Source organism: Condylura cristata, unplaced genomic scaffold, assembly GCF_000260355.1.
Source record: "Condylura cristata isolate star-nosed mole 26May11 unplaced genomic scaffold, ConCri1.0 scaffold00013, whole genome shotgun sequence".
NCBI classification, from domain to species: domain Eukaryota; kingdom Metazoa; phylum Chordata; class Mammalia; order Eulipotyphla; family Talpidae; genus Condylura; species Condylura cristata.
In genome coordinates this window covers 20,190,849-20,214,311 of record NW_004567114.1, presented here as the reverse complement: position 1 = coordinate 20,214,311, position 23,463 = coordinate 20,190,849, and the positions used below count along the sequence as shown (strand labels likewise).

At 42.5% G+C, this 23,463-nt stretch overlaps 1 protein-coding gene across 4 annotated transcripts in view; it reads left to right on the top strand.

Annotated features, from left to right (window-relative positions):
- TTLL5 (tubulin tyrosine ligase-like family member 5) overlaps positions 1–23,463 on the top strand; it is a 248,736-nt gene that overhangs the window by 33,739 nt on the left and 191,534 nt on the right. For all 4 annotated transcript variants that reach the window (XM_012724493.1, XM_012724492.1, XM_012724491.1 and 1 more), the window contains exons 8-13: positions 837–906; positions 1,376–1,460; positions 9,939–10,040; positions 12,057–12,148; positions 12,877–12,984; positions 22,025–22,106. In XM_012724493.1, coding sequence (XP_012579947.1) covers positions 837–906; positions 1,376–1,460; positions 9,939–10,040; positions 12,057–12,148; positions 12,877–12,984; positions 22,025–22,106 — 539 coding nt within the window. The remainder of the gene's footprint in view (positions 1–836; positions 907–1,375; positions 1,461–9,938; positions 10,041–12,056; positions 12,149–12,876; positions 12,985–22,024; positions 22,107–23,463) is intronic.

Genomic DNA, 23,463 nt, shown 5'->3' with positions numbered 1-23,463 from the left:
CAGTTCAGGATGCCTGCTCTCTCCTCTCCACTGAGCTTTGTGGGTGCTGCCTTCCTGTGAGGCGCTCCTCCTCTTCCCTCTGTGTGCTTGCTAGCTTTCAGCACCCTCTCCCGAACCTCCCAGGGCGGGTCTTTAGGCCTGGTCCTGTCTGCGTGTTCCCATGTTGCACCCGCACACCGTGCTCCGGCAACCTCTCTACCTAGAGAAGGGGGCTGGGCAGCTGAGGGCTGGCATTGTGTCTGCTTTCTTCACCACGGTGTCCCTAGTGTCTCACACAGTGTCCAGCAGTACCCACGGACTGTGTACATAGCTTCATCAGGAAAAACCTTTAAAAGATCTAGTTCAGTCTCGCCTGTGGTTACATAGTAGGCTCCTTTGAGTGAATCAAGGAAACACCCACCCCATTAATGCACTGAGACCCATTGTGGAAAGACCTGTTGCTTAAGTTCTCCAGGCGACTGGAAGAATGCCTTCGTTTAAGAACCAATGGCAATATCTTAAACTGTCCATCCTACTTTACATTTGGAAGAAAGCAAGTTTTAATTTATTTTTAAGTAATTTTTATTTTTTTGGCATGTAACTGTAATGCCATGCATATAAATCTTTAAAGCCCTTCTGTGTGTATTAATTTTTCCTCGTAATTTTATGCCCACTGTGTTTATGGAAGTGATGTATTATGTAGCTGATTAAAAATATGGGTAGCCTGAGGGAAAATTTTCCTTAGCATCTTGGTTTTCTGCATTAACTGTTTCTAAAAGGTATAAAACCTTTCCCTTACTGTTGGTTAGGACACCTTTGCATTTCTGCCCTTTCATTTTTTTCTCTTTTCTCAATAGCCAAATCAGATTTCCCTGGAAGAGAACATCCTGGTCTCCCGTTACATTAACAACCCCCTGCTCATAGATGGTGAGTTGTGATTAACTCCTTGGCTGATTGGGCTCTATCATGCTAAGTTTTTAATCAACATTTTCTTAATCTTCCCTAGTAAGTCTTTGTTAAACACTTGGAAATTCGTGGTGACCATGCCTCAGAGATGAGGCTGGTTTCTTACCTACCTCATGAGAATGTTTTGAAGATGAAATGAGAAAGTAAAAAAGAAACAGCCTCATTGGCGTACTGTAGCAAATATATATAAACACACATATTACCCTTGTTACATATGTGCATGTGTATGCATAAACCATACACTAATTGTAGATGTGTATATACCTGTGTTGCTCAGTAACTATCTCCCAAGGCCAGAACAATGGACTCTTTGTGTGTGTGTTTCATGGAGAACGAAGAACTGTTCATTCATTTTTGTTTGTTGTAAACTTCTGAAGAGAAAACAGATGAACTTAGTTTTTCCTGTGAATCCAATTGTTTTTCCTCCTAGATTTCAAGTTTGATGTGCGCCTCTATGTGCTTGTGACTTCCTATGATCCTCTTGTCATCTATCTCTATGAAGAAGGACTGGCTAGGTAAGACTCTGGGCGTGGGAGCTACAGCTCAGACTAGGCCTGCTAACTAGTGCATTAGGTTAGGCTGTTTATTTTTGTATATTCACTCCTGGGTTATAGAAGTCAGTTTTTTTATATCACTTTAGGTTCTCCCTTGCCTATCCACACACATGAATAACCACACAGACCTTTCCCAGCAGCATCCAGGATCACACAGTATTTTTACGCAGTGGCAATTGTGATAAAGACCCCAGGGTATTAAAATAATTTGCTACTGTCCTCTTTCCAATAGATCTAGCAAGAAAAAAATAAAGCCCACATATATATCAGGCAATTAATTGAATGCTCACAACAATAGTTGATATATCTTTTTTCAGTTGAGAAGACGGAGGCTTAGAGAGATAAGGGAACTTGAAGTCACTTTTCCAGGATCTTGCAATGGACTGGTAGTAGAGCAGGAATTTGAACTCTAGAGTTCAAGACCTGAAAGCTGTCTCTTGCCCTTTTGTATTTTAATTTAGGGACATCAGTGGCCTTTTATTATTATTTTTTTTAAACTGAAAGTAAGGTACTTTACAGTGGTTGTATTATTCTGTTTCTCTTAGGTCTATTTTAGGTCTTAAGGTAATGTGGTTTACTTACTAAGTTACATTTAGTGTAATAGTTTGAAGTTTTCTTTCCCACGTCCATATCTTGCAGGTGACAGTGTTTTTTATAGACACTTTCCATTCTTTAATCTGAGCACCTAATTTTATTGTGCTTGTATTCTTTCCCCCCACAAAACGAATCTATGTTTTTAAGAGCTATCACTCCCTGGAGTTCATTTTGTGCATAGTGGTCTTACAGAGCATCACCGTGTAGAAGGTGCTTGCTTGCAGCTGTGAGTAGTCATGGCAAGTCAGAAAGTATTGTCTGTATGTAGTTCTTTATTTTAGAAGATGCACTCTGAAGACGGGAAGTGCCATGGATAAAAGAAGTCTCCTTATTTAAGTATAGGTGCCTTGACACATACTCCCATGCTCTCACAACTGTTATTTGAGATGATATTTTAATTGTTTCTTGTACTCAGATTAGATGCCTTCTTTAACTACAATAGACCAGGCTAGCCAGCTCCTACCTGCTGGAGCTGTGTCTTCCCGTCACCACTAGGTGGCAGTGACAGCATTTATGAGCCCTGTCACAGTCCTAACTAAGATTAATGAGTTTGAACCCTGTGAACAGTGGAAGCTATTGAAGCTCCCTAGTTCTGGCCTCTGGGTCCTTGAAACTTGAGGAAGAGGGAAAACTGAAACATTTCTCAGTTGTTAGGTAAAGGGCTGTACAGAGCTGAGCACAAGCTGATCATTAGCTCTAGTCAAAATTTTGTAGGAAAGAAGTTTTCTTCAGTGTTTGTAGACACATGTGTTCTCAGACCTTGAAGTGTTGGTATAAAAGCTGAGTAGACACGCGTCATTGTGAATACAAAGAAGGTAGCCAGTACTCCTTACTTCTGCTTAGGTATAGGAAGTACTGAGAATTTTCTGTTTCTAGCTGGAGATATCTGATCCTTTCCTCTTATATATCATGGCCTTCTCCATCCTCCTCCTCCTGCTCATCCTCACTTACCTTGTTGCCTATGCTGCAGATTTGATTCTTAAAATAATGAAATGACATCAAGGTTCTGCTCACTGGTTCTCAAGGATATTGTATCAGTGTACTTTGCAAATTGCTGTTTTCAAGTCAGTTGAATAGCCTGATTTTATTGGCAAGCCCTCTCTGTTGGTAAAATTTTACATAGTTTTAAGGCCCCAGTAGTTTAGAAATGAATGGAGAACAATGTCAATGTTTATTATAGAACATGCTATAGATAGGCAGTGCTTTGGCTGTTGGGTGTGTGTTGAAGTCAGAATCCACTGACTTGAGTCATTCTCTTCTTTTGACTCCAGCAGGAGCTAAAATTGTGTGTGTGTGTGTGTGTGTGTGTGTGTGTGTGTGTGTGTGTGAAGGATGCATTCCTTGAGAATAATTTGGAAGACAGCTTTTTAAAAACTCAGACATAAGTGAAGCCCCCAGAAAGAAAATTTTCAGGGCTGTGCTTTACCTAATGATAAAGGTGAACACAGTGCTTTACTGAAAGGGCAGTGCATGGATGTATGGCAGACTGATGGCCAGAGTCCTAGGAGGGTGCCTTGCTCTGCACAGTGATTTCCAAGTGTCTAAGTAACTGCATCTTAACTCATTGTGTATCTTGGCATTCATCTGCTTCTCTCTAATCCCCAGAACCCGCTCGACTGTGTCATTCCATCCAACGACAGTCCATAACATCTCCTGATCTGCAGCCTCTGCTAATCTGGGGTCACGTGTGTTTTATGTAGACGTTACTAAAGATAATGTTCGGGATGAGATCATTAGGCTATTTTATTTTGAGGTTCAACGAGGAAAACCATAATCTTTTCCTAAAGAGAGCTGGCAGCAAAGGTAATTGGTTTCTTTCTTTAGAAAAGAGGTCTTTATCCATAGCGCTTCTGTTTTGGGCCTCAAAATAAATGCTTAGGTGACAGGTTCAGTTGATTTCACAAGACAGTTTTGTGAAATAAATATTTTGTGTAAATCCTTACCACTTAAATTTACTGACGTTTAGAAGCTCTTACATAGCTTCTCTCTACTAATAGTTTCAGTTGTCTTTGATGTTTCTTTAATGCACGAAGTAGGAAAACTGATTATTTTCTTGTATGTGAGCAAAGTCCTGAGAAGTCAAGCAAGATTGTCTTTTTGGTAGTTGAGTCCAGCATTCTGTCCCAGACAGAGGACCACCCTACTTTTGAATTTCACATGTAGGTTGCTGTTTTGCACCAGCAGGGGACACTCAGTTTCCAGAGAGGGGTGTACTCCTCTACCAAAATGGTGTAGATTCTCTTTCCTGTCAGAGGTGGAATCCAGAAAGACTGTCCTGAATTTTACAGTTTTAGGTGGATCCATTCTGGTGTTTAATTACTTTGATGAGGTCCTTCCTCTTTTGAGACTAAGCTAATAGCCAACCTTTCCCTGAAACAGGAAAAATATAGAGTTAAAGCAAAATTAAATTACAAACCAAAGGTGTTGAAAGCCGAAGATAGGTTGCATTAGCAACGTGGGGGAAATCCATGCAGGGAACTGAGTTCTACCCACACTTGGAGGTGGATGCAGAAGACTTGGAGAAGGCCGCCTTCGGGGACAGCCTTTTTCTGCCTCAGCCATGTTACCTAGTGGAAATTGAGGAAAGACCCCAAAGCATTCGCAGGGCCTTCCCTCCCTCCCCACCTCAGTTCCTTCTTCAGTAGCCTTCCTTGCTAATTAACACTGGCTCCGCGGGGATATTTACCTTTTCTCTGCTGGATTCCTGTGGTTTTGAAAGAATTCAGGTGCTTGCTGGCTGCCAAGGAATTCAGATTACCTCACAGGCTGCACACTGTCCAGAATCTGCCACAGCAGCAAGGGGAGGGGGGCGAGATACCGACAAGGGGGAGAAAACCCTGTCCAGGGCTTATTGTCACCCTCCCTGGCAGGCCCTTGCTGTTTGTGAAGTTTGAGTCATTTCTGGCTCTAAAGACAGGGATCAGGCTGGTAATCCCCTCCCAGACGGCTCCAGAGGGTGCTGCGTAGTCACTGTAGCACTTTGGCAGTCTCCCTGCTGCAGCTGGTTGACAGCAGATCAGAGAGCTCTTGGGCCTCCTGGTCTCTTCCATAAGACTTTTCTGGGTCAGGCCAGCATGAAACCGAGCGGCTCCTGGCAAGACTGCCTGAGGTGTTGTCTCTTCGTCCTCCAGGCCTTTCTGGCTCCGAATAGCTACACCTGCTGGAAGATAACTCGTGTCCGGCCAGAGCCCCCCCTGGCTGGCCTCCTCTCTCCTTTCCTGTATTTGTTGGTCATGTATGTTGGGATGTGTAGCTCTCAAAGTAGGCATACCTCGCCATGATCTGACTCTGGTGACATATTCTTAGACGATCAAGTTTTTTTTTTTTTTTAAACCTTGGTGGTTTTTAAATTTTCTTTTTATTTTTTCAACATCCTTGTTTATTTTATTTTTTTTATAATGCTGGCTTCTCCCCCTCACATATTGTCACCATGGTTTTCCCACTACCAAGGTGCACAAAATAGCTTTTGAATGGGGAAAAGATCAAGCTTTTTCCTTGCTCCCATATTGATAAAGTTTCTGGAACAAGCTGTTATGCTTATCCAGTACAGCTGAAACTTTTTTTCTGATACTCAGGAGTTTTAGGCCAACTACCCATGTTTTAATTCACAAAGAGGAACAATTGAAATAAAAAAAGGAGTGTAGCTTTTGATTTGTGAGTTATTGTCAGAGTGAAAATATTGTCAGGGTAAAGATAAACAATAGATGTTTCGGTATGTTTAAAAAAGTGCACTTAATAGTTCCCTATTAAATCCGTAGGCTGTGAAGCGGTGCCCAGGATTTCAGATTGGCAATGAAAAGAGAGCCCTCTCCTCTGTTCTGAGACCTGAGAAATAAATTTCTGTTGTAGATGAGACTCCCAGCTTTTGGTATTTTGCTAGAGCAGCCTGAATACACTCAAGCAGGTGGTATTTAGCCAGATCTTAGTGGGTTTTTGTTTGTTTTGCAGATCTTGTGGTTTTTTAAAGAGGCTGAAGGTGAAGATTTTTGTTGAGAAACATACCCTTGTTTGTAGACTTGTAGTTTTTAATTTTGGAACCATTTCCCACATATAGAAAAGCAGTATACACAGTATGAAGAGTCCGCATTCACTTTTGCCTGTTGTCACATTGATGTTCTCTGTGACAGAAGAGTCCCATCCAGGGTCACACAGCTACATTAATTGTCATGACTCACCTTGGGCCTGGAACGACTTCTCACCTTTATGACCTTTGTATTTGTGACCTTCTCATTGCACATGGGAACCACTTAGTGGTGTTTGACCATTTGCTTAAGGTGATGTCTGCCAGATTTCTCTACTGTAACACTTTGCTTCCCTCTGTGACTAGTAAGTACTTTATGAGAGATACTTGGAGACCATGTACAATCTCATTCCTCATCTCATTTTTACCCAATATTAATAGCCATTCATGTTTTTTGCTGACATGAATTTTTACCGTGATGGTTGCTGAATGATGATTTCCTAATACCATCATTCAGTCCTTTTACTTTTTTCATTTAGTAAGGAAGACTCGATCAAGGAAAAATGTCCCATCCTATTTATGTGTCCTTTTACTGATTTAATACGAATGTGGACTCACGGATTCCTGTTTTATTTATGGGATGTAATCCTTACTGTCATGATTTCCTTTAGTGGTCAAATTGCCCCAGGTCTGGCCACTGGACTGATTTTGGTAGTACCCCTTTTTTCTCTGAGTACATGATATTTTAGGCTCACCTTGTTCCTACTTTGCTTCAGCCCTGCAAACAGCCATTTTCACCACGGATACTGGTTATCTGATGGAGAGTTGTCAAGTTCTGGGCCCTCTGTTTGCTCAGTGCACCGGGCTAGCTGCTCGTAGACCCTTGTCGTCAGACCTAGGAAGTGCATGTATATACATGTAAACATTTGCATCTGGGCTTATTTCCGTATGTGTCTGTATGCTACAACATACAGGCGTTCATACTGGTACTTCCAGTCCTAGTTCATAACTGAAGGGTTCCTTTTAGCTTTTACCCTTCCCATATTTCTAGATCTCTTTTCTCCAAGCATAAGAAATTTGTCTCTCATTATCTTCAATATATTTCTTTACTCAGTTCCTTTGTATAAATCGAATCTCCCAGCTTCCCTGGCCACTGCCCTCTCTCAGATGCTCACCTTGTATGAACTTTGAAACAAAGGGACTGGCACACTATTTGGATAAGCTCCTTATACTGTCTTGGGTTGCCTCTCCATCCTGTCCACCATCTCTCACATGGGCCCTGACTGCTGCTGAGCTGTAGTAAAGGACTTCGACTTCTAAATGTCGGCAAAGTAATTCAAGTGTTTAAGAAAGTGCTGTATTGAAATAGAACAGTGTACACCTGAAATTTGTATGTTGTTACAAACCGTGACCTTAAGAAAAAGTGATTTAAAAATTGAAAATCGATAAAATCTTTGTGGGTCCATCAAAAAATGACTAGTAGGCTCAATCTGGGACCTCTGGTCCGACAAGCAAAAAAAAAAAAGAAAGGAAATTCAATATGGATATAGTGAGAATGATAAAATCTTCCTAGGTTAGGAGGAAAGATGAATACACACGGATTTCTTTCCTTGTGTAAATGGTCTGCTGTAGTCCTGTTGGCTTACTAAAATGGAGTGTAGCAGGGACCCTCCCTGGTGGTGCCCTGGGTTAAAGCACAACACTACGAAGCTATTGCAGCCACTGCAGCATGAGTTCCATCCCCACCCAGGGAGGTGATCCATATGGTGCAGAAGACCTCTCCTGACCCACCCTCCTCAGTGTATTTTAGCACATCTGCCTGTTCTGCTCCCCACTCTGTCTTTGGTGAATCCTCTCACCCCCACACTTCTTGCCTATATCCCAGTTCTATATGTATAAGTAAGTAATTTTTTAAAAATAATAATAAAATGAAATGTAGCACCTTTGCTTTAAAGTCACCTTTTGTGTTACCTTCCTGTTGAGCATAAGTTTTGTCTTTTCCCCTACCCCCCTCAAATTCTCAGTGCTCCTTATTCTCTGTTGAAGCCCACTCCATGACATTAATAATGTTATGCTTGCTGGAGTTCAAAACCTAAACTCCCCAGCAGAAAGCAAGATTGGAAAGCGGACAACTTACTTTTCAGGGATGCAGTCCTCTTGAAAAGAGGAGTGTAGCGATGATGGATGAGTCGGGTGCCAGGTTGCAGTTAATAGCCAGCCATTCACGGTCTCTTCATGTTGCTGACCAAATTTGATCAGATACTTACATGCAAGAGAGATGAAAAACCTCTGTCTCTGAAGCAGAACCTTTTCCCTCTGCTAGATCATTCTTCATTTGGGGAGAGAGTAGTAGGTGATAGGTCACTGAGGTAATGTCTGGGTGAGGCCAACAGCCTCCGTGGGGCCGGTGTGCGCTCCCCGGGCCGGTGTGCGCTCCCTGTGCTTAGAATCTTTGTGGGAGAAGATTAGGCGATATAGGCCAGATTTGCTCCCTGTGTAGTAACTTGACTGGGCGTTAGGTGATAACTGTTAGAAGTTTTTAGAAACTCTGGGATCTTTCTTATATATGGATCTAATGAATGCTCATCAAATTCTTATCCCTTATCTCTGTGTGCTTGTTCAACATTTTCTCTCTGTCAGCATCCTTCTTCCTGACTGCACGCTTATTTGTTTTTGTTTTGTTTGTTTCTCTGAGTATTTTTCACTTTTCTTTATTTGTCTCCTTGTGTATTTCTTGGGAATTATGAAGTTGAGATAGTGGGTGGGTGAGAAGAAACAGAGAAGAGGAAATTTTTTTTAATGCTCTCCTTTAATGTGGTGAAATATCATGTTGACTTCATCATCGAAGTAAGCATATGTAAATAATTTGTAAATCATATGAAAATAAACTTGCGGCCTTCCAGGATTTTTTTTTCACACACTTGGATGTGCCTCATGGGAAAACCACTTTGGTGGAGGGTGATATGGTTGTAGTGGTATGTAAACAGGGGTTGATATTTACCATAACCATTCGACTCGAATATCCTTTTGTTGATGTTGAGCATCACTGGAAAGTTTTCTTTTTCCCTGGTTACTTCCTTCAGAGGCACATTTATTTTGCATTTTGGTCTTCTTTTGACAATAGTCCAGGATATCAGATTGCGGCCCTGTTTTCAGTGGGCTCTGTATTTAATCCCTCGGTCTTTGTGCCTTCATTCCAAATTCAGGAATAGTTGCCTGCACTATCCTGGTGTTTATGCTCTCCTGCGGACCAAGCCTCTGCTGTTAATGCTGTCATTTTATTTTCTTCAAATGAATTTTATATATCAGTTCTCTTATTTCTGTGGATGTGAGTTTTAAGTGCACATATGATTATGTGGTTTTTTTTTTTTTTCTTTTTGCTTAATTATTTTACAGAGAATGCTGTCATACCAGGAACTGGGTAGACACTTCTGTATTTATTGACCAAGTAGTGCCCTGTCATCCTTTACACAGTTGTATTCTACACACAGTTTCCCAGCTTGAAAGTTGTGACATGATTTTATTTTTGTTTTTTGTCCTTTCTCCTGGCCTAATGTTCTATATAAGAGAAGCAGCATCTCATGGTTAAGGATATAAGTTTTGGAGTCAGTGTGATTTGAAGCAAGTTACTTAATCTTTCTAAGCTCACATATTTTTGTTATCTATTTTTAAAATTAGATATAATTTTACCACTTCCCGAGGATTGTTCTGAAGTTGAATCAGATGTGCGATTGTATTTGAACCGCATCGTATGGGAGTTGCTCTTAGAAGCACCCAGTGTTTGTAAATGTTGTCCTTCTCTGATTACTACTGTCTCATGGGTGCTGAGCTCTTTTCTTGAAACCTTGCTCCTGGCTTTTAATAACCTATGTCTTTTCTTTTAGGTTTGCAACTGTGCGGTATGATCAAGGAGTCAAGAACATTCGGAACCAGTTCATGCACCTTACAAACTACAGTGTGAATAAGAAGAGTGGAGACTATGTCAGGTATTGGCTGCATCTGAGCGGGGAGCCAGAGAAGTCAGTCTCCGATGTGGATGTAGAAGTAGAAAATTGAGATGTTGCGCTAGAGGAAGGCTTTACATTTATGTCCATGGAATTTACAGAAACCGGTCAGAGTCACTTAGCATAGTTGAGGCATAGCTGCTGCTGCTTCCCAGCTTTGCCTTCCTCACTGTGTCTCCTGACTTCACTCAGAGGTGGGCATTCAGGGGGCCTATGGAACTCTGTGGAAGTCAAGAAATGAGGTCATGCAGCATTTGGCAAAATGTGTCCTATGCTTAAAAATATTTATACCCTTTGACCCAGCAATTCCATTTCTAGGAATTAAGCTTTAAGAAATAATGGTGAGGCCCTCCCTGGTGGTGCAGCGGGTTAAAGCACAGCACTAAGAAGCTTAAGCCACTTCCGCATGAGTTCGATTCCCGCCTGCGCCGGAGGTGACCACATGGCGTGGCAGACCTCTCCTGACCCGCCCGCTGCTCCCCTCAGCAGTGTACTTCGTCGATCTGCCTGTTCTGCTCCCCACTCTGTCTCTGGTGAAGCCTCTCGCCGCCCCTGAGCCTCTGGCCTGTACCCCAGTTCTGTATGCACAAATAAATAAATCTTTAAAAAAAAAAAAAAAGAAATAATGGTGAATGTACACAGAAGATCAGAGGTCAAGTGTATTACTGTACAGTTCTGGTGGAAAAAGCAGATTACCTGATGCTACCATATGCAATTATTTATTTTTGGAATATATGAGATGGCTAAAGCTTTTATTTTTTGCTGAGGGGGGCCGGGGAGAAGAAGAAAACTCAGAGGATATATGCCAGAATGTTAATAGTGCTGAATGGGGTCACGGGTGGGGTTTTTAATTTTCTTTTGTGTGCTTTTATTTATTTTCTAAACTTGTCTAAAACAAATACTTGTATGATTGGGGGTGGGGGGTGGGGTAGGGTAGCAGGAGTATATTAAATAAAGAAATGAGGCCATCTCAGAGCAGGATTCCGTGAAAGGGAGGACCAGCCCAGCTGTGTGGAAATATTCCTTTTGCTCTGTTTTCTTTCATTCTGATAATTTTGCCAGAAAGTGGAAAAATAAAAAAGAAATCCAAACAGTTACTTTCTGCTCAAACTAAAAATAGGTGCTTAGCAGGTCCAAGGAGAGAAAAGAATCTGGTAGGGGAGCCATGTTGCCATGCTCGATGGTTTGCACTGAGCTCCTGTGGCCAGCGTTTGGAATGGGTTGAAGAGCTCATAACCCTCAGTGTGGAGGATGAGCAGAGGCACTGTTGGTGGGCAGCCGGGTGGTGGTAGGAGGTGAAGGCAAGGCCGCAAAACACAGATGCCAGACTCTCAAAGCCTGCCATATTCGTGGGTGTCTGTCCCACTTGCCACTTCGCTGCCATAGTGGTGTGTACCTCGTCACTTTTATTGTCACTCTCCCACATGCTCCCTTCAGAAATGCCCCAAAACTTGTGTCTACCACCAGAGAGGAGGAGCTTGCTTCAGATGCTAAAATAATTCTTTGCTGGGTTAGCTCATTAAATCTCTACTAGATTAGCTCACTTGGCCCAATCAGGCTCAACTCTGGTCTGAAAATGGCACCCGAGGTGGTTTTGTGGGCTCATGTGACATTTACCTCAAAGGCTCGGCTTGTATCCCCGAACATCCAATCTATTAATATACTGTAACCACTCTTCAATTTGTTTACTTGCTTTCACACATTTCTTCCACTGTTTCATGATGCCTGTTTGGTTAAGGAAGAATTTGCCCTTTTTCTTCCCTCCTGCCCCCTCCCCCGCTTCCCAATAAGTCCAGCTGCTATATGCATTTTCATTTCAGTGGAAGAAATTGGTACAAAGGAATAAATGACAGAAAGCACCAAGTAAAAGTGGGGAGTGGAAGTCAGCAAGGTCTTTTTGAAAGATTTAAAAGGACAAGAAAGCTATTTGTAAAGAAACTTGTTTCTCCAGCCAGGCCTAGTTGCCTTATGTGACCTTGATTCATTAATTTGTTTTAGTTGTGATGATCCAGAAGTGGAGGATTATGGGAACAAATGGAGCATGAGTGCTATGCTTAGGTACCTGAAACAAGAAGGCAGAGATACAACTGGTGAGTACTGGGTCTTTCCCCTCGATGCCACCTCCTTGCACAGGCTGGCCACTGTCTCTCACCAGGAATCCTTTCACTGTGCCCTGAGCCATCCAGTGGGCAGTGGGGTCCGGTTCTTGGTGTTAAGCTTCATCTGCAGTTTACAACTCCTGAAATAAAATAATTTTTTTTTTTTATTTCTCATTTGGAAGGCTTACTTTCTTCCTTTAATCTTCAGTGAATTTATCTGTGTTGAGTATTAAACTGCAGCCTAAAATACTGTCAGCATTTTATATAACAAATTGCCTGTCTCTGTGTTAACCCTGAGTTCAATTTATTTCTAAGTTAATCTCATTCATGCAGCTGAATTGGAGGATGGGCAGTGTTGAGTTTGAGTGCAGGGCCCAGAGTCTAAATGGATGTGACTGCCGAGATCTGAGCAGAATGGGACATAGTGTGCCCACTTCACCACAAAAGGAAGCGTGAGAAGGCTCTTTGCCACTGTGTCTGGATTTTGTCATCAGAGGCCATCTGAGCAAATCCACCAGCACCTACAATCTCATCTGTGTTAACTTGTGCAGAGATACTGCTCTCCCCGTAGCACCCAATCAAAAGAATGCCATTTACAGATTGTTTGGAATGAACACACGTGCTTTTATAATTATATTGTGTTCTGGAATCCAGTCCTTCTAATCCATGTGTCTTAGTATTTGTTTCTTGTCTCTTTGTTTTTTTTTTTTTTTTTGTAGCATTAATGGCCCACGTAGAAGACCTGATCATTAAGACCATAATCTCTGCTGAACTAGCTATTGCTACAGCCTGTAAAACCTTTGTTCCTCATCGCAGCAGTTGTTTTGGTAAGGAGATGCAAGAAACTTAATGTGCTTGTGAGAAGGGTCTTGGGAAGTTGGGGTGCAATCCTGGGGCGGAGAGGCTTACTGATTCTGTAGAAGGGAGAGCTGTGTGGTAGACTTACCTTCTTTCTGAGCCCACATAGCAAGGTCCTACTCGAAGGCCAGTGCTGAGCTTAGCTGGAGGTCCTCTGAGGGGCCACTAGCTTTCTGTGTGGGAAGCAGGGTTGGAACTGAGGTGTGAGTCCTTTTGTGAGAGTGCAATCAGGACAAGTCTGCAATCCGCTGTACAGGAATCCAACTCTCACAAATATATTCCAGAGCTCTTTGGCAGCCAGACTGGGAACGGTTCCAAGAAGCTCTGGCTGGTACCAGTATGTGCTTTCTCCCATTTTCCGATGACTCCTCCTTTTTTGTTTTAGTCTTCTTTCTGGTGGGTTCTTCCCCTCCCCTTTCTTCTCTTCCCCTTCCTTTTCTACTTCCTTGCTCTTCCATCCCGGTTCACTGATTGCACAGAGAAACCGAGAGGCAGATCACAATTCCTGGGCCAGGAAACCCGCTGCCTGCTGACTCCCACTAGCTGTGGCCATAGTTCCTGGGGTCCCTGGGCATGGGAGCTTCCTGCGTGGATGTCAGCTCTTAAGTCATCACCGTGTGTAATGGCACTGGCTTTTAGCAGGTGTTGGGCTTTGGCAAATCCCTACCGTTTGTTGGGGGTCAGGAGAATTACAGCCTGGGGTGGAGCGAGGACTAGTAAGGTCTCAGCATCATGGCTTGCTGAGGAATCAGGGTGATAGGAAAGTAGTGAACATGACATAATTTGAAACCTCGGACTAGTTTTCTGATTTTCAGCAAGTTACTCAGCCCGGTTTCCTCAACTGTAAAATGGAAAGAATATGGTACCAGCTTCCTAAGAGTACCATGAGGAGCAAGCGATGGATGTTGCATGCAAAGCACTTGGCACAATGTCTGACCTTTCATTTGTACTCAGTTTACAAAGTGATTTTCTTATCTTTTTGATCAGACTTTGTAATTCTTGATCTTTTCAAGAGATTATCTTAGCAGTGCACACTTAAGGAGCAGTAAAAAAGGGAGGTGTTGAGACTGTGAATAAAAGATGGCAGATACTGTGCCAGGACCAAAATGAAATAGGAAAAGACAGGCTGTGATATGTTCTTTAAATGTAAGTACATTCTTATCTTCTGAAACCTCAAGGAGTTCATTGTAAATAGAAACTTGATGTGACCCTCAAGGCCTGAGGAGCGGACCCCAGCTGACTTGCAGAATCTCCCCCTCTTCTTCCTGCTGGTGCAGTTGTGCCATGGAGCCCTCTGGAGGCCTTTGTACTTCTGCAGATATTCTCCGTGCAGCTAGAAAACAAGAGTCTGTCTCGCACCCTCCTGTTCCTATCCGAAGTCTCAGCCTGACATTGCCCCTTCCAGGAATCCTCTGACAAAGCACACTGTCGGATCTGCGCGTTCCCGATGGCCTGTACGTGTTCTGCTCACTTCCTGTTGTCCTGTGGTGTTTGTGTACACATGTACTTCCCTGGAGTCTCTGAACCCATCTTCCTCAATTCTTGGTAATCACTGTTCCCCTCTCAGCCTATTTCTGCCAAACCAGAACCTTCACCTTTTCCCTGGGTCATCCAGATCCTTTCCTAGTCCTTTACCTTTGTACCACCTTTATCCTGGTCTTTGAATGCCAGGGTCTATTTTCCGCAGCATATACCTGACGCTGAAGGTGTCTGACATACCTTTCTCGTGTTCCTTTCCCCAGCAGATTACTGATGGCTGTCAAGATGAAGTCAACGTCTTTGGGGCTTCAGAGTCAGATCTCCTCTCGCCCCCTGTCCCAGCACTCACTTCATAATCTGCAGTTAGTCCCAGCTTGCCATCTGCTCCCTAGTTCCGTGTGCGCCTTCCTCACTACACTGGAAGCTCCCTGAGGGCAGCGCCGCCATGTCCCTCATTTCTGCCTCTCTCTTAGAGGATGTTAGAAAAGAACTATTAATGAACAAATGGTGCTTGCTTTTGGTGGTCTCCCAGAAAGCTTCCGCTGGGTCTGGTCTGGATGGGGCCTTGGAATTACTGCAGTTTTAAGGGAGCTTCCTTAGAATTTGAGGAAGAAGCACAAAGAATATTAACTCCAACTTCCAAAGCTCTATGAAAGAAGTGAACATTTCTTTCCCACATCAGTTGGCTTTTATATGAGGGTAAATTTCTGAGAATTCTTCATGTGAAAATCTTTGTCGAAAAATCATCACAAGCTTTTCTCAATGTGTCTTTTACTATTTTGATTGCCATTTGTCATTTTTATTTCTGATTGCCTATCAGAAGTTTTAAGAATGTCCTGAACTTAATGACAATAGGATGTACCAAGGCGAAATAAGCAATGACTTTGTCTGACTCAGTGAAATGCCCTCTAAGTCCATTTCTTCAGCCTGGGTCTCCTGTCACCCTCCCTACTGGTGTTCAGTTATAATAAACTGATGGCATCTGGAGTTTCTTTAAGTTGTTGACTCTTTTTGGTTTTGGTGGTTCTAATTCCACTTCCTGTCAGCCCTGGGATTTTATGTGCTTCATTAGCCTCCACCATCAGGTATAATTTTATATATGTGTATATTTGTGTGTCTCTGCTTCCCACGGATCCCTAACTTGCCCTGGGGTTTGTGTTACAAGAAATAAGCTAGAGTTTTCTTCTTCCTTCCATTTGTTTTAGAGTAAACAGGAATTGAGAGCTCCCCAGAATAATTTGCTCCAACAGAGGACCGGAGCTTTTAGAGGAAGCCAGGAGTCCAGGGATGGGTCCACAATATTGTTTCTGTGGTGACTCTATTGCTGTTGTTTCTGCTCTTCCACACATACTCTTTGCAAGGAGCATTCTATGACTAAGTTTCTGTTCTGGATTTCTTGTCCACCCCACTATCTGTAATGTCCAGTTATGTTGCAGGTAGCTTCAGTATTCCCATTCATTTCCTCATTTATGCACTTAATTTTCCCCCCAGTTCCTGCTTTGTACAGGTGTAGATTGTAAAAGTTTCTTCTTTTCAAACTAAATTTTGCACAGAATAATTAATACGAATGCTTGCGTTATATTCTTAGAATTTAAATGTAAACTTAGGAGCCCTCACAAATTACCTGAAACTTAGGTGTACAGCCATTCCTTAAATTTATACCTCTGGGAAGGACTTCAGAGAAGAGACAGTCCATCTAAAGAAACTGAATCCCTGGGAAATGAAGGTTTTGCCAGGCTAGTATATGAAAGAGCTCAGCTTGAAGAAAGCGGGCCCAGAAGATGGGTTGTGGCGATCAAGCCATCTCTGAGGACTCTTGTGTGGAATTGGCGATGCTACTAAATGTGGGTCACTCAAACAGATTATTTATGATCTAGTTTCCACTACTTGAATTGTAAAAATGTGCCATGTGGAATATGTGCTTACACAACTCTTTAAACTGACATGGTGAGATAACTGACCATGGCAACAGCTCTTTGACTAGTGGGAGAAAAACAGCCAAAAACAACAGGATGTGAACTGTCCTCTGCAGATGCTGCTGTTACAGTGGTTTATCTGTGTGTCTGAGGAGGGCTGGAGTAACAGCTTGTGACACTGCTTCTCTCCATCCTGGGATCATCTGAAGTAGTTGTCATGCCACTTGACTGCCATTGTTAGCGACCAGTGCACTTCTGCTCAGGACACACCATGATCAGTACACCTCTTTGTTGAATGAGCTCCACATTGGCCCTTTACTGCTGTCATTCTAGACCATTTTGGAGGTTAATAAGTGACAAAGCCAACTCGGGGAGCCACCTCTCGCTGGCTCTTTTCCTGCCCATTTAAAGGCAAGTTCTGAAGAGTCCAGCCACTTTTGGCATGGACTTCTAGCTTCTCTGCTCTCCTGTAACCAGATCTCATAAAAAATGACGTCATACTTTCTATCAGTCAGGCCTTGGGGGGAAGGGGGGACATTCTTTCTGCCTCCTTGTAGATACTCCTTTCACATCTACCTTTTCACATGGTAGCCAGATAGCGTATTGATTTATTGGACTGGTTAACATATTGACTCTGGACTTTTTCTTTTATTTAGTTCATTTTTCCTATGGGATCTTGATGTACTATTTTCCCAAATTCTCCTTCTGGATTCCAGATTAAGACTTCCTTCTTAAGTTTTGAACTCAAATACAAAGCCAAGGTGAAAAGAATTTCCTTTATACAATAGCATTTGAATGACAGCAAGTACTGGCTAATGTCAGCGCTTTCCACTGCCTCAGGGATTACAGCTTCAGCTGGGACTTTTTTTTTTTTTTCTGAGGAGGGTTAGTGGATTGACTCCAAAAATAGTGGTATGACATGTTTAGTAATCTCTTAGGCTTTGAATGCATTATTATTTTCTCTGTCAAGCCTTTTTTTTTTTTCACCCTCCTCCCTTCCTAAATCATCATCTATCAAGTTTTCCTTGATATCTAAAACTGTTAATAAGAATTTCTCTTATTTCCCTTACCATAGTAGCCTTATGAATGTTTCAAGTCTTTTGGTCAGGGTTACTTGAGATAGTAACCACAAATTATTTTGCCTTTCTCAAAAATTGTACAGTGTTTTTCACTTAAAATTTTCTTGTCTCTTCTTTCAGTTTTTCTTGATTGTTTCCTGTGTGCTGTCTATGGTGTAGGCTACTTGGCATATAATAATGAATGAGACAGAGCTCTCAAGCAGATGGAATGCTAAGTGACAGTACAAGTAATAGAGTGATTCAGGTGCTCCAGAAATACACAAGAATTGCCAGCTCTGCCTAGGGGAGCCAGGGAAAGTCACTACTAGAAGATGGGCTGACTGTGACATGGAAATCGCAGTACCATGACAGGATGTGACATTCCTTATTTGAAATGGACAGTTTGGTGTGACTCAACATAGTCTGTAAAAGGACAGATAGCAGTAGATGAGGTCATGGGAGTAGAGTGGGGCTTGACTATAGAGGACTGGCTAGTGTAAACCTATCACTGAATAGCTGGGCAGAAGAGAAGAGTGAAAGAAGGAGAGGAAGGAGGAGGAGAATCAAAAGAGAGCAGTGTCTCGGAACCCAAGGGAGAAGAAAGTTCCAATAAGTAAGGGGTGATCAACAGTTTCAGAGGTGTGACTAGCTGCAGGATGGTCTTTGGTAGTGAGAAGAAAGTCATCAGCAGAAAATGGAAGAAGCAAAAAAAAATTTTTTTATGTTTTTAAATTTACTTTTGCTTACAGTCTGTTTCCAAACAAAAGATACTTTTCTAGCATACAATTGGATTCAATTTTTTTTATAATAGTTTATTTTTATGTTATTTTGTACATTTTTTTTTCCATCTCAATTGTAATCCCCGCGGGTTTCCCATCACCAAGTCACCCTTGTGCCATCACCATAATCCCGTGCACTTCCCTCCTCCCCCCCCCATTTTTGATCCCATTCCCCACTCCACCCCTGCACCCCTGCAAAATGTCTCTGGTATATGGCTGTTCATTATTCTTGTTATTTTCTCGCCTGGTCCATTATACTTCTGCTATGAATGAAACCATCCGGTATTTTTCTTTCTCTTTCTGGCTTATCTCACTAAGCATGATATTTTCCAGCTCCATCCAAGTTGCTGCAAAAGACATGTGTTTCTTTTTTGGTTGCTGAGTAATATTCCATCGTATATATGTATCACATCTTTTTTATCCAGTCATCTACTTTTGGGCTGCTTCCATGTTTTTCCAGTTGTAAATAAAGCAGCAATAAACGTGGGAGTGCAGGTGTCTTTTTGAATTAGCGTTTTTGTGTCTTTTGGGTAGATAACTAGGAGTGGGATTGCTGGATCGTAGGGAAGCTCCATGTATAACAGTTTGAGGAACCTCCAAACAGTTTTCCATAGTGGTTGTACTAGTTTGCATTCCCACCAGCAGTGCAGGAGAGTTCCTTTTTCTCCACATCCTCGCCAACATTTGTTGCTAGTTGTTTGAAGATGATTGGCACTGATATGTTTTATGCATATACACAAAAATCAAGTTGGCACTTTGGGAAGTGTTTCTCTCTTAGGGCATATATTTTTCTTATTTCCCAGAATATCGGTTCTTAGCCTTTAAACTAGGATGCTTAGAATTTGTCTCTGAATTTGGGAAATAGTTAAGGAACTGTTGGCTCCTTAATGAAAGGTGTTTAATTGGGGGTGAGGGGTGTCTCATTGATTGTTAGTTCTGATTTGAATTTGGCTTCAGGATTCTGCAAACCTGATCGATAATGCAGTAATCATCATCCTCACCCCTGTGCCTCATATTGTTAAAATATTGCCATTTGAGGAAACTGTTGAAACTTGTGCTTCAGTTTTTAAAAACTAAGGAGAATGTGATTTTTCTTGAATCGGATCCACATTGTATTCCCTTGCTTGTGTAATGTTAATTTACACAATTTAGCATAAAAGGTTTTTCTCCAGTTAAACGGAAAGTATTGCCAGCAGCTCTCCTGCCTGCTTATGACCATGCAGGTGTTTTCTTTGAATTAACCTTTCCCTTTGCCAAACAGGAGCAGCAACTCTCCTTCCCACCTGTGACTAAGCAGGTGCCTCTCTCTTTCTGTCTTCTTTTCCTAATAAGCCTGTCCTTTTAAAATGTAAACAACTAAAAGAAAGGTGTTCTTTCTTTTAGCTATTATACTGAAGTCTGGGTAAGATATTTAGAAGTGTGTACTTGTTGTAAAAACTATGAATCTATTACGAAAAGAAGAAAGTTGAGGGAACTTCTATTACTTATGGCTTAAATTATAGGTAATGTATGATTTTTGTGTTGTTACAGAAACCGTGCATCTCTGGGAACTTTTCCCCAGAGAAAATTCAAATATGAACATCCACCCGGGTCCTTATTGCATAAGTAGAAACCTTGGAGATAGACTTTCTGAATATAAGGATGTTGACAAAAGGTGGTTGATAGAGAGGATATTGGAAAGCAAAGGATGCTAAAGAAATATGAGACAAAGAAAATGATTTCCTCAAGTTCCATAGTGATGCTGGTAGAGTCTCAAGGAAGGCCCAGGTCTCTCGATGCCCCTTCTTGGGGTCTTGCTACCATGTCACTCTTCCTGTGTTCTAGAAGAGAATCTTTGGCATCACCTTTTTCGAAATCTACATTCTTTATGTTTTCAAGAGAATTGAAACATGAAAAAAGCCTATTGAAGGAAATTCATTTCAAAGTGAAATTCTGGAAAATGCCTGGTTGTATTGTGTTGGTGTGACCTCTGACGTTTGGCTGAACTGCATGGAAGCTAGTGTTTCCTCTTGGAAAGCAGTGCAAACAGTTCACTTGGGAGACGGAGTGGGGTCTTTGGGGATGAGGTAGACCTCGGAAAATGTGATGTGTTTGGCATATTCGCACCAAGGAGGATTGCATACTACTGCACTCATTTGTAAGCTTCATTTGCTTATTAATAAAACTATGAAGACTAAAGATTACATCTAAAGTTTGAAGTTAACCTGTTGTATGACAACCAGGCACAGGGCTGCATGTTCACTGTGGATTTGGGCAGATGGATGAAGAGGATCCTGGCGTGCAGGGAGGCAGTGGGGCCAGGAGTGCTCTTTCTCTGGCTTGTCAGTCTCCCTTACGCTGTCCTGCATAATGAGCTCCCCCAGGCGTCCCTACTTAGAGCTACATGCTTGCACCTCTGGGCCCTGTGGGTCTGTATGTGCCCCATGCTCAAGCTCCCGAGTGCCATTTGCACCAGCGTGATACCATGTGGCAGGAAAGAAAGGTTGCAGGTGGCAGCCACAGAGCAGGAGGTGGAAAAAACCTCAGCCACTCCGCTTTCCCTGTACCTGTCAGCCCTCCTCCTGGGAGAAAAGTCTGCTCTTTGCAACAATTGGGGACTGAAAGGGAGAGAATCAATAAGGAATCCAGAAGCCATGGAAATTTGATCTTTAGTTCCTTTAAATTGGTATTAGAGGTGCAAGCGGGCTGGTCTCCGTCCTGCTCTGCTGCCGCTGGCTCCCTCTTCACTTTCCGTGTTGGGCCAGTGCATTTTATTTTCTATCTTCAAAGGGAAGTTAAAACCCGAGGTGGGGGGAAAGAATTCTACACTTAGATGTTCTTGATCTAGCTTGCCAAAGCAAAATCTTGATTTTTAAAAATATCAGAGATGCCTTCAGTAGATTTTTCTGTTTCTGGAGTATGCTGGGAAAGTGGCGAGGAAGACCAGGCAGCCCTGATACCAATGAACTTGTTGTATTCCTCTCCCCATTTTTTTTTTTTTTTAAGATTTATTTATTTGTTCATACAGAACTGGGGTACAGGCCAGAGGCTCAGGGGTGGCGAGAGGCTTCACCAGAGACAGAGTGGGGAGCAGAACAGGCAGATCGGCGAAGTACACTGCTGAGGGGAGCAGCGGGCGGGTCAGGAGAGGTCTGCCACGCCATGTGGTCTCCTCCGGGGCAGGCGGGGATCGAACTCATGCGGAAGTGGCTTTAGCTTCTCAGTGCTGTGCTTTAACCCGCTGCGCCACCAGGGAGGGCCTCCTCTCCCCATTTTTTAAAAAAAGATTTATTTATGCAAAAAGAACTGGGGTACAGGCCAGTGCTGCAGGGGCGATGAGAGGATTCACCAGAGACAGAGTGGGGAGCAGAACAGGCCGACTGATGAACTACACTGCTGAGGGGAGCAGCGGGCGGGTCAGGAGAGGTCTGCCGCGCCATGTGGGTCACCTCCTGAGCAGGCATTGTACTCATGCTGAAGTGGTTCTTAGCTTCTTAGTGCTGTGCTTTAACCCACTGCACCACAAGGGAGGGCCTCTCCCCATTTTTTAATCCAAAGGCATACTGGAATCAGCTTTGTTAAACTCTTCTTGAGTCTGTCAATAGCGTGAGGAAACAGTGGCTTTCAACCCATTGTTTTCTTATCCTTTAAGCTTGATTAATTTCGGTTGAAAGATTCTCTGCCTCTACATCTACTTAGCATGTTTCTAGGTCTCTAATGGGAATTGATTGACTCTTCCAGGTCTTTGGTTGTGACATGGAAAATGATCCTGTGCATTGTGTTATGTTGTATTTCTAGAACTCTATGGCTTTGACGTACTCATAGATTCTTCTCTGAAGCCCTGGCTGTTGGAAGTGAACCTCTCTCCTTCTTTGGCCTGGTAAGTCTGTGCCATTAACTAGAAAAAGGCAGACCTTTAGTAGCACTAAAATACTTTGGGTCATTTCTCTTGGCACCAGGAGATTTTAACCCCTGGTTATTAGATAGTGTTACCAGAATTGCTAAATTTGGGGGATTTGTAGGATGTTGTCAAAATCCATATGGCAACCATGGATGCTTATCATCACTTTGCAGTCTTAACGTTACAGCCTTTAGGGATATTGCTTTCATTTTCACTTGAGCTCCTTCTCTCTCTTTTAAAGCTTTGTAGGCTAATGAAACAAATGAACTATACTCCCTTTGTTACTAAAGGTTTATGCAGACCCAAGTCCACATATACTGAAAAGGTATAGAGCTGGCCCTTGGATAGTAAGGATAATACCTGGTCCTTTTGCTCTGTCCATTTCCTGGTATCCATCCAAGATTAAAGTCTAAAAACTAGTCTTAAAATTTTTTTTTTTCACCTACCTAACAGGAAGAAAGAAACCTATTTTTAAATGCCAGGGAAGTTTCTGCTTATATCTGCAGTTACAGCCAGAATTTCTATTAGCTATACTCTTCTCTAAACAGCTAGAGAACCCTGGAGATTTATGCCAGAGACCACCCAGCTACTGCATTTTTAAAGATGAGAAATGTTGGCACAGTGCCGAGGGATCAAATAAAGACAGATTGACTCCTTTGTGGGGCGGGACTCTGGCTTAGCCTCAACAGTGAGGTGTAGAGCTAAGTATTACAGATGCTCCAGGTGTGGCACTATGCTTTCATTAACTCAGTATATTGCCCAGCAAGGCCCATCACGGGTTAGAGAGCCCAGAATGACTCATGGGGTCCAGTCACCACGGCGACTGACGGTGTAGGAGGAGTACCCGCCACTACAGCCAGTGGTGGTGACTGCCACGTGGGGACTCCAGCTGTCAGTCCTCATTGTTTCTGTTTCCATGCGAGTTTCCGCTGCATCATCTGGTGATATTTTGGTGTAACTTGTATTTTTTTTTTGCCCTCGTTTGCAAGCCTGCAAAGTTAAGATGTTTATTTAGAACAGAAAATGTAACCCTTCAAACAAAAACAAAGATGGCAAAGTTTCTCCACTTGCATATGAATTTGATTCGCCTATTGCATCAGTAAGAAATAATTTGAGTGATGGACACACTCATGAAACAGCATATCTGAACCTCTAAAATCCACAGTGAAAATGAAGCAGTGTTCTTGACTTGTGCAAAATTTGAATTGCACAATTTATCTGGAATAAAAAGACGGCATGTTAGGGAGTTAGTGCCTTGCAAAGGGGCCTGCCTGACAGAGAGTGAGTTTAACACCAGACTTTTATTTCTAGTATTTTTGCCCAGATTTCTTTTTCC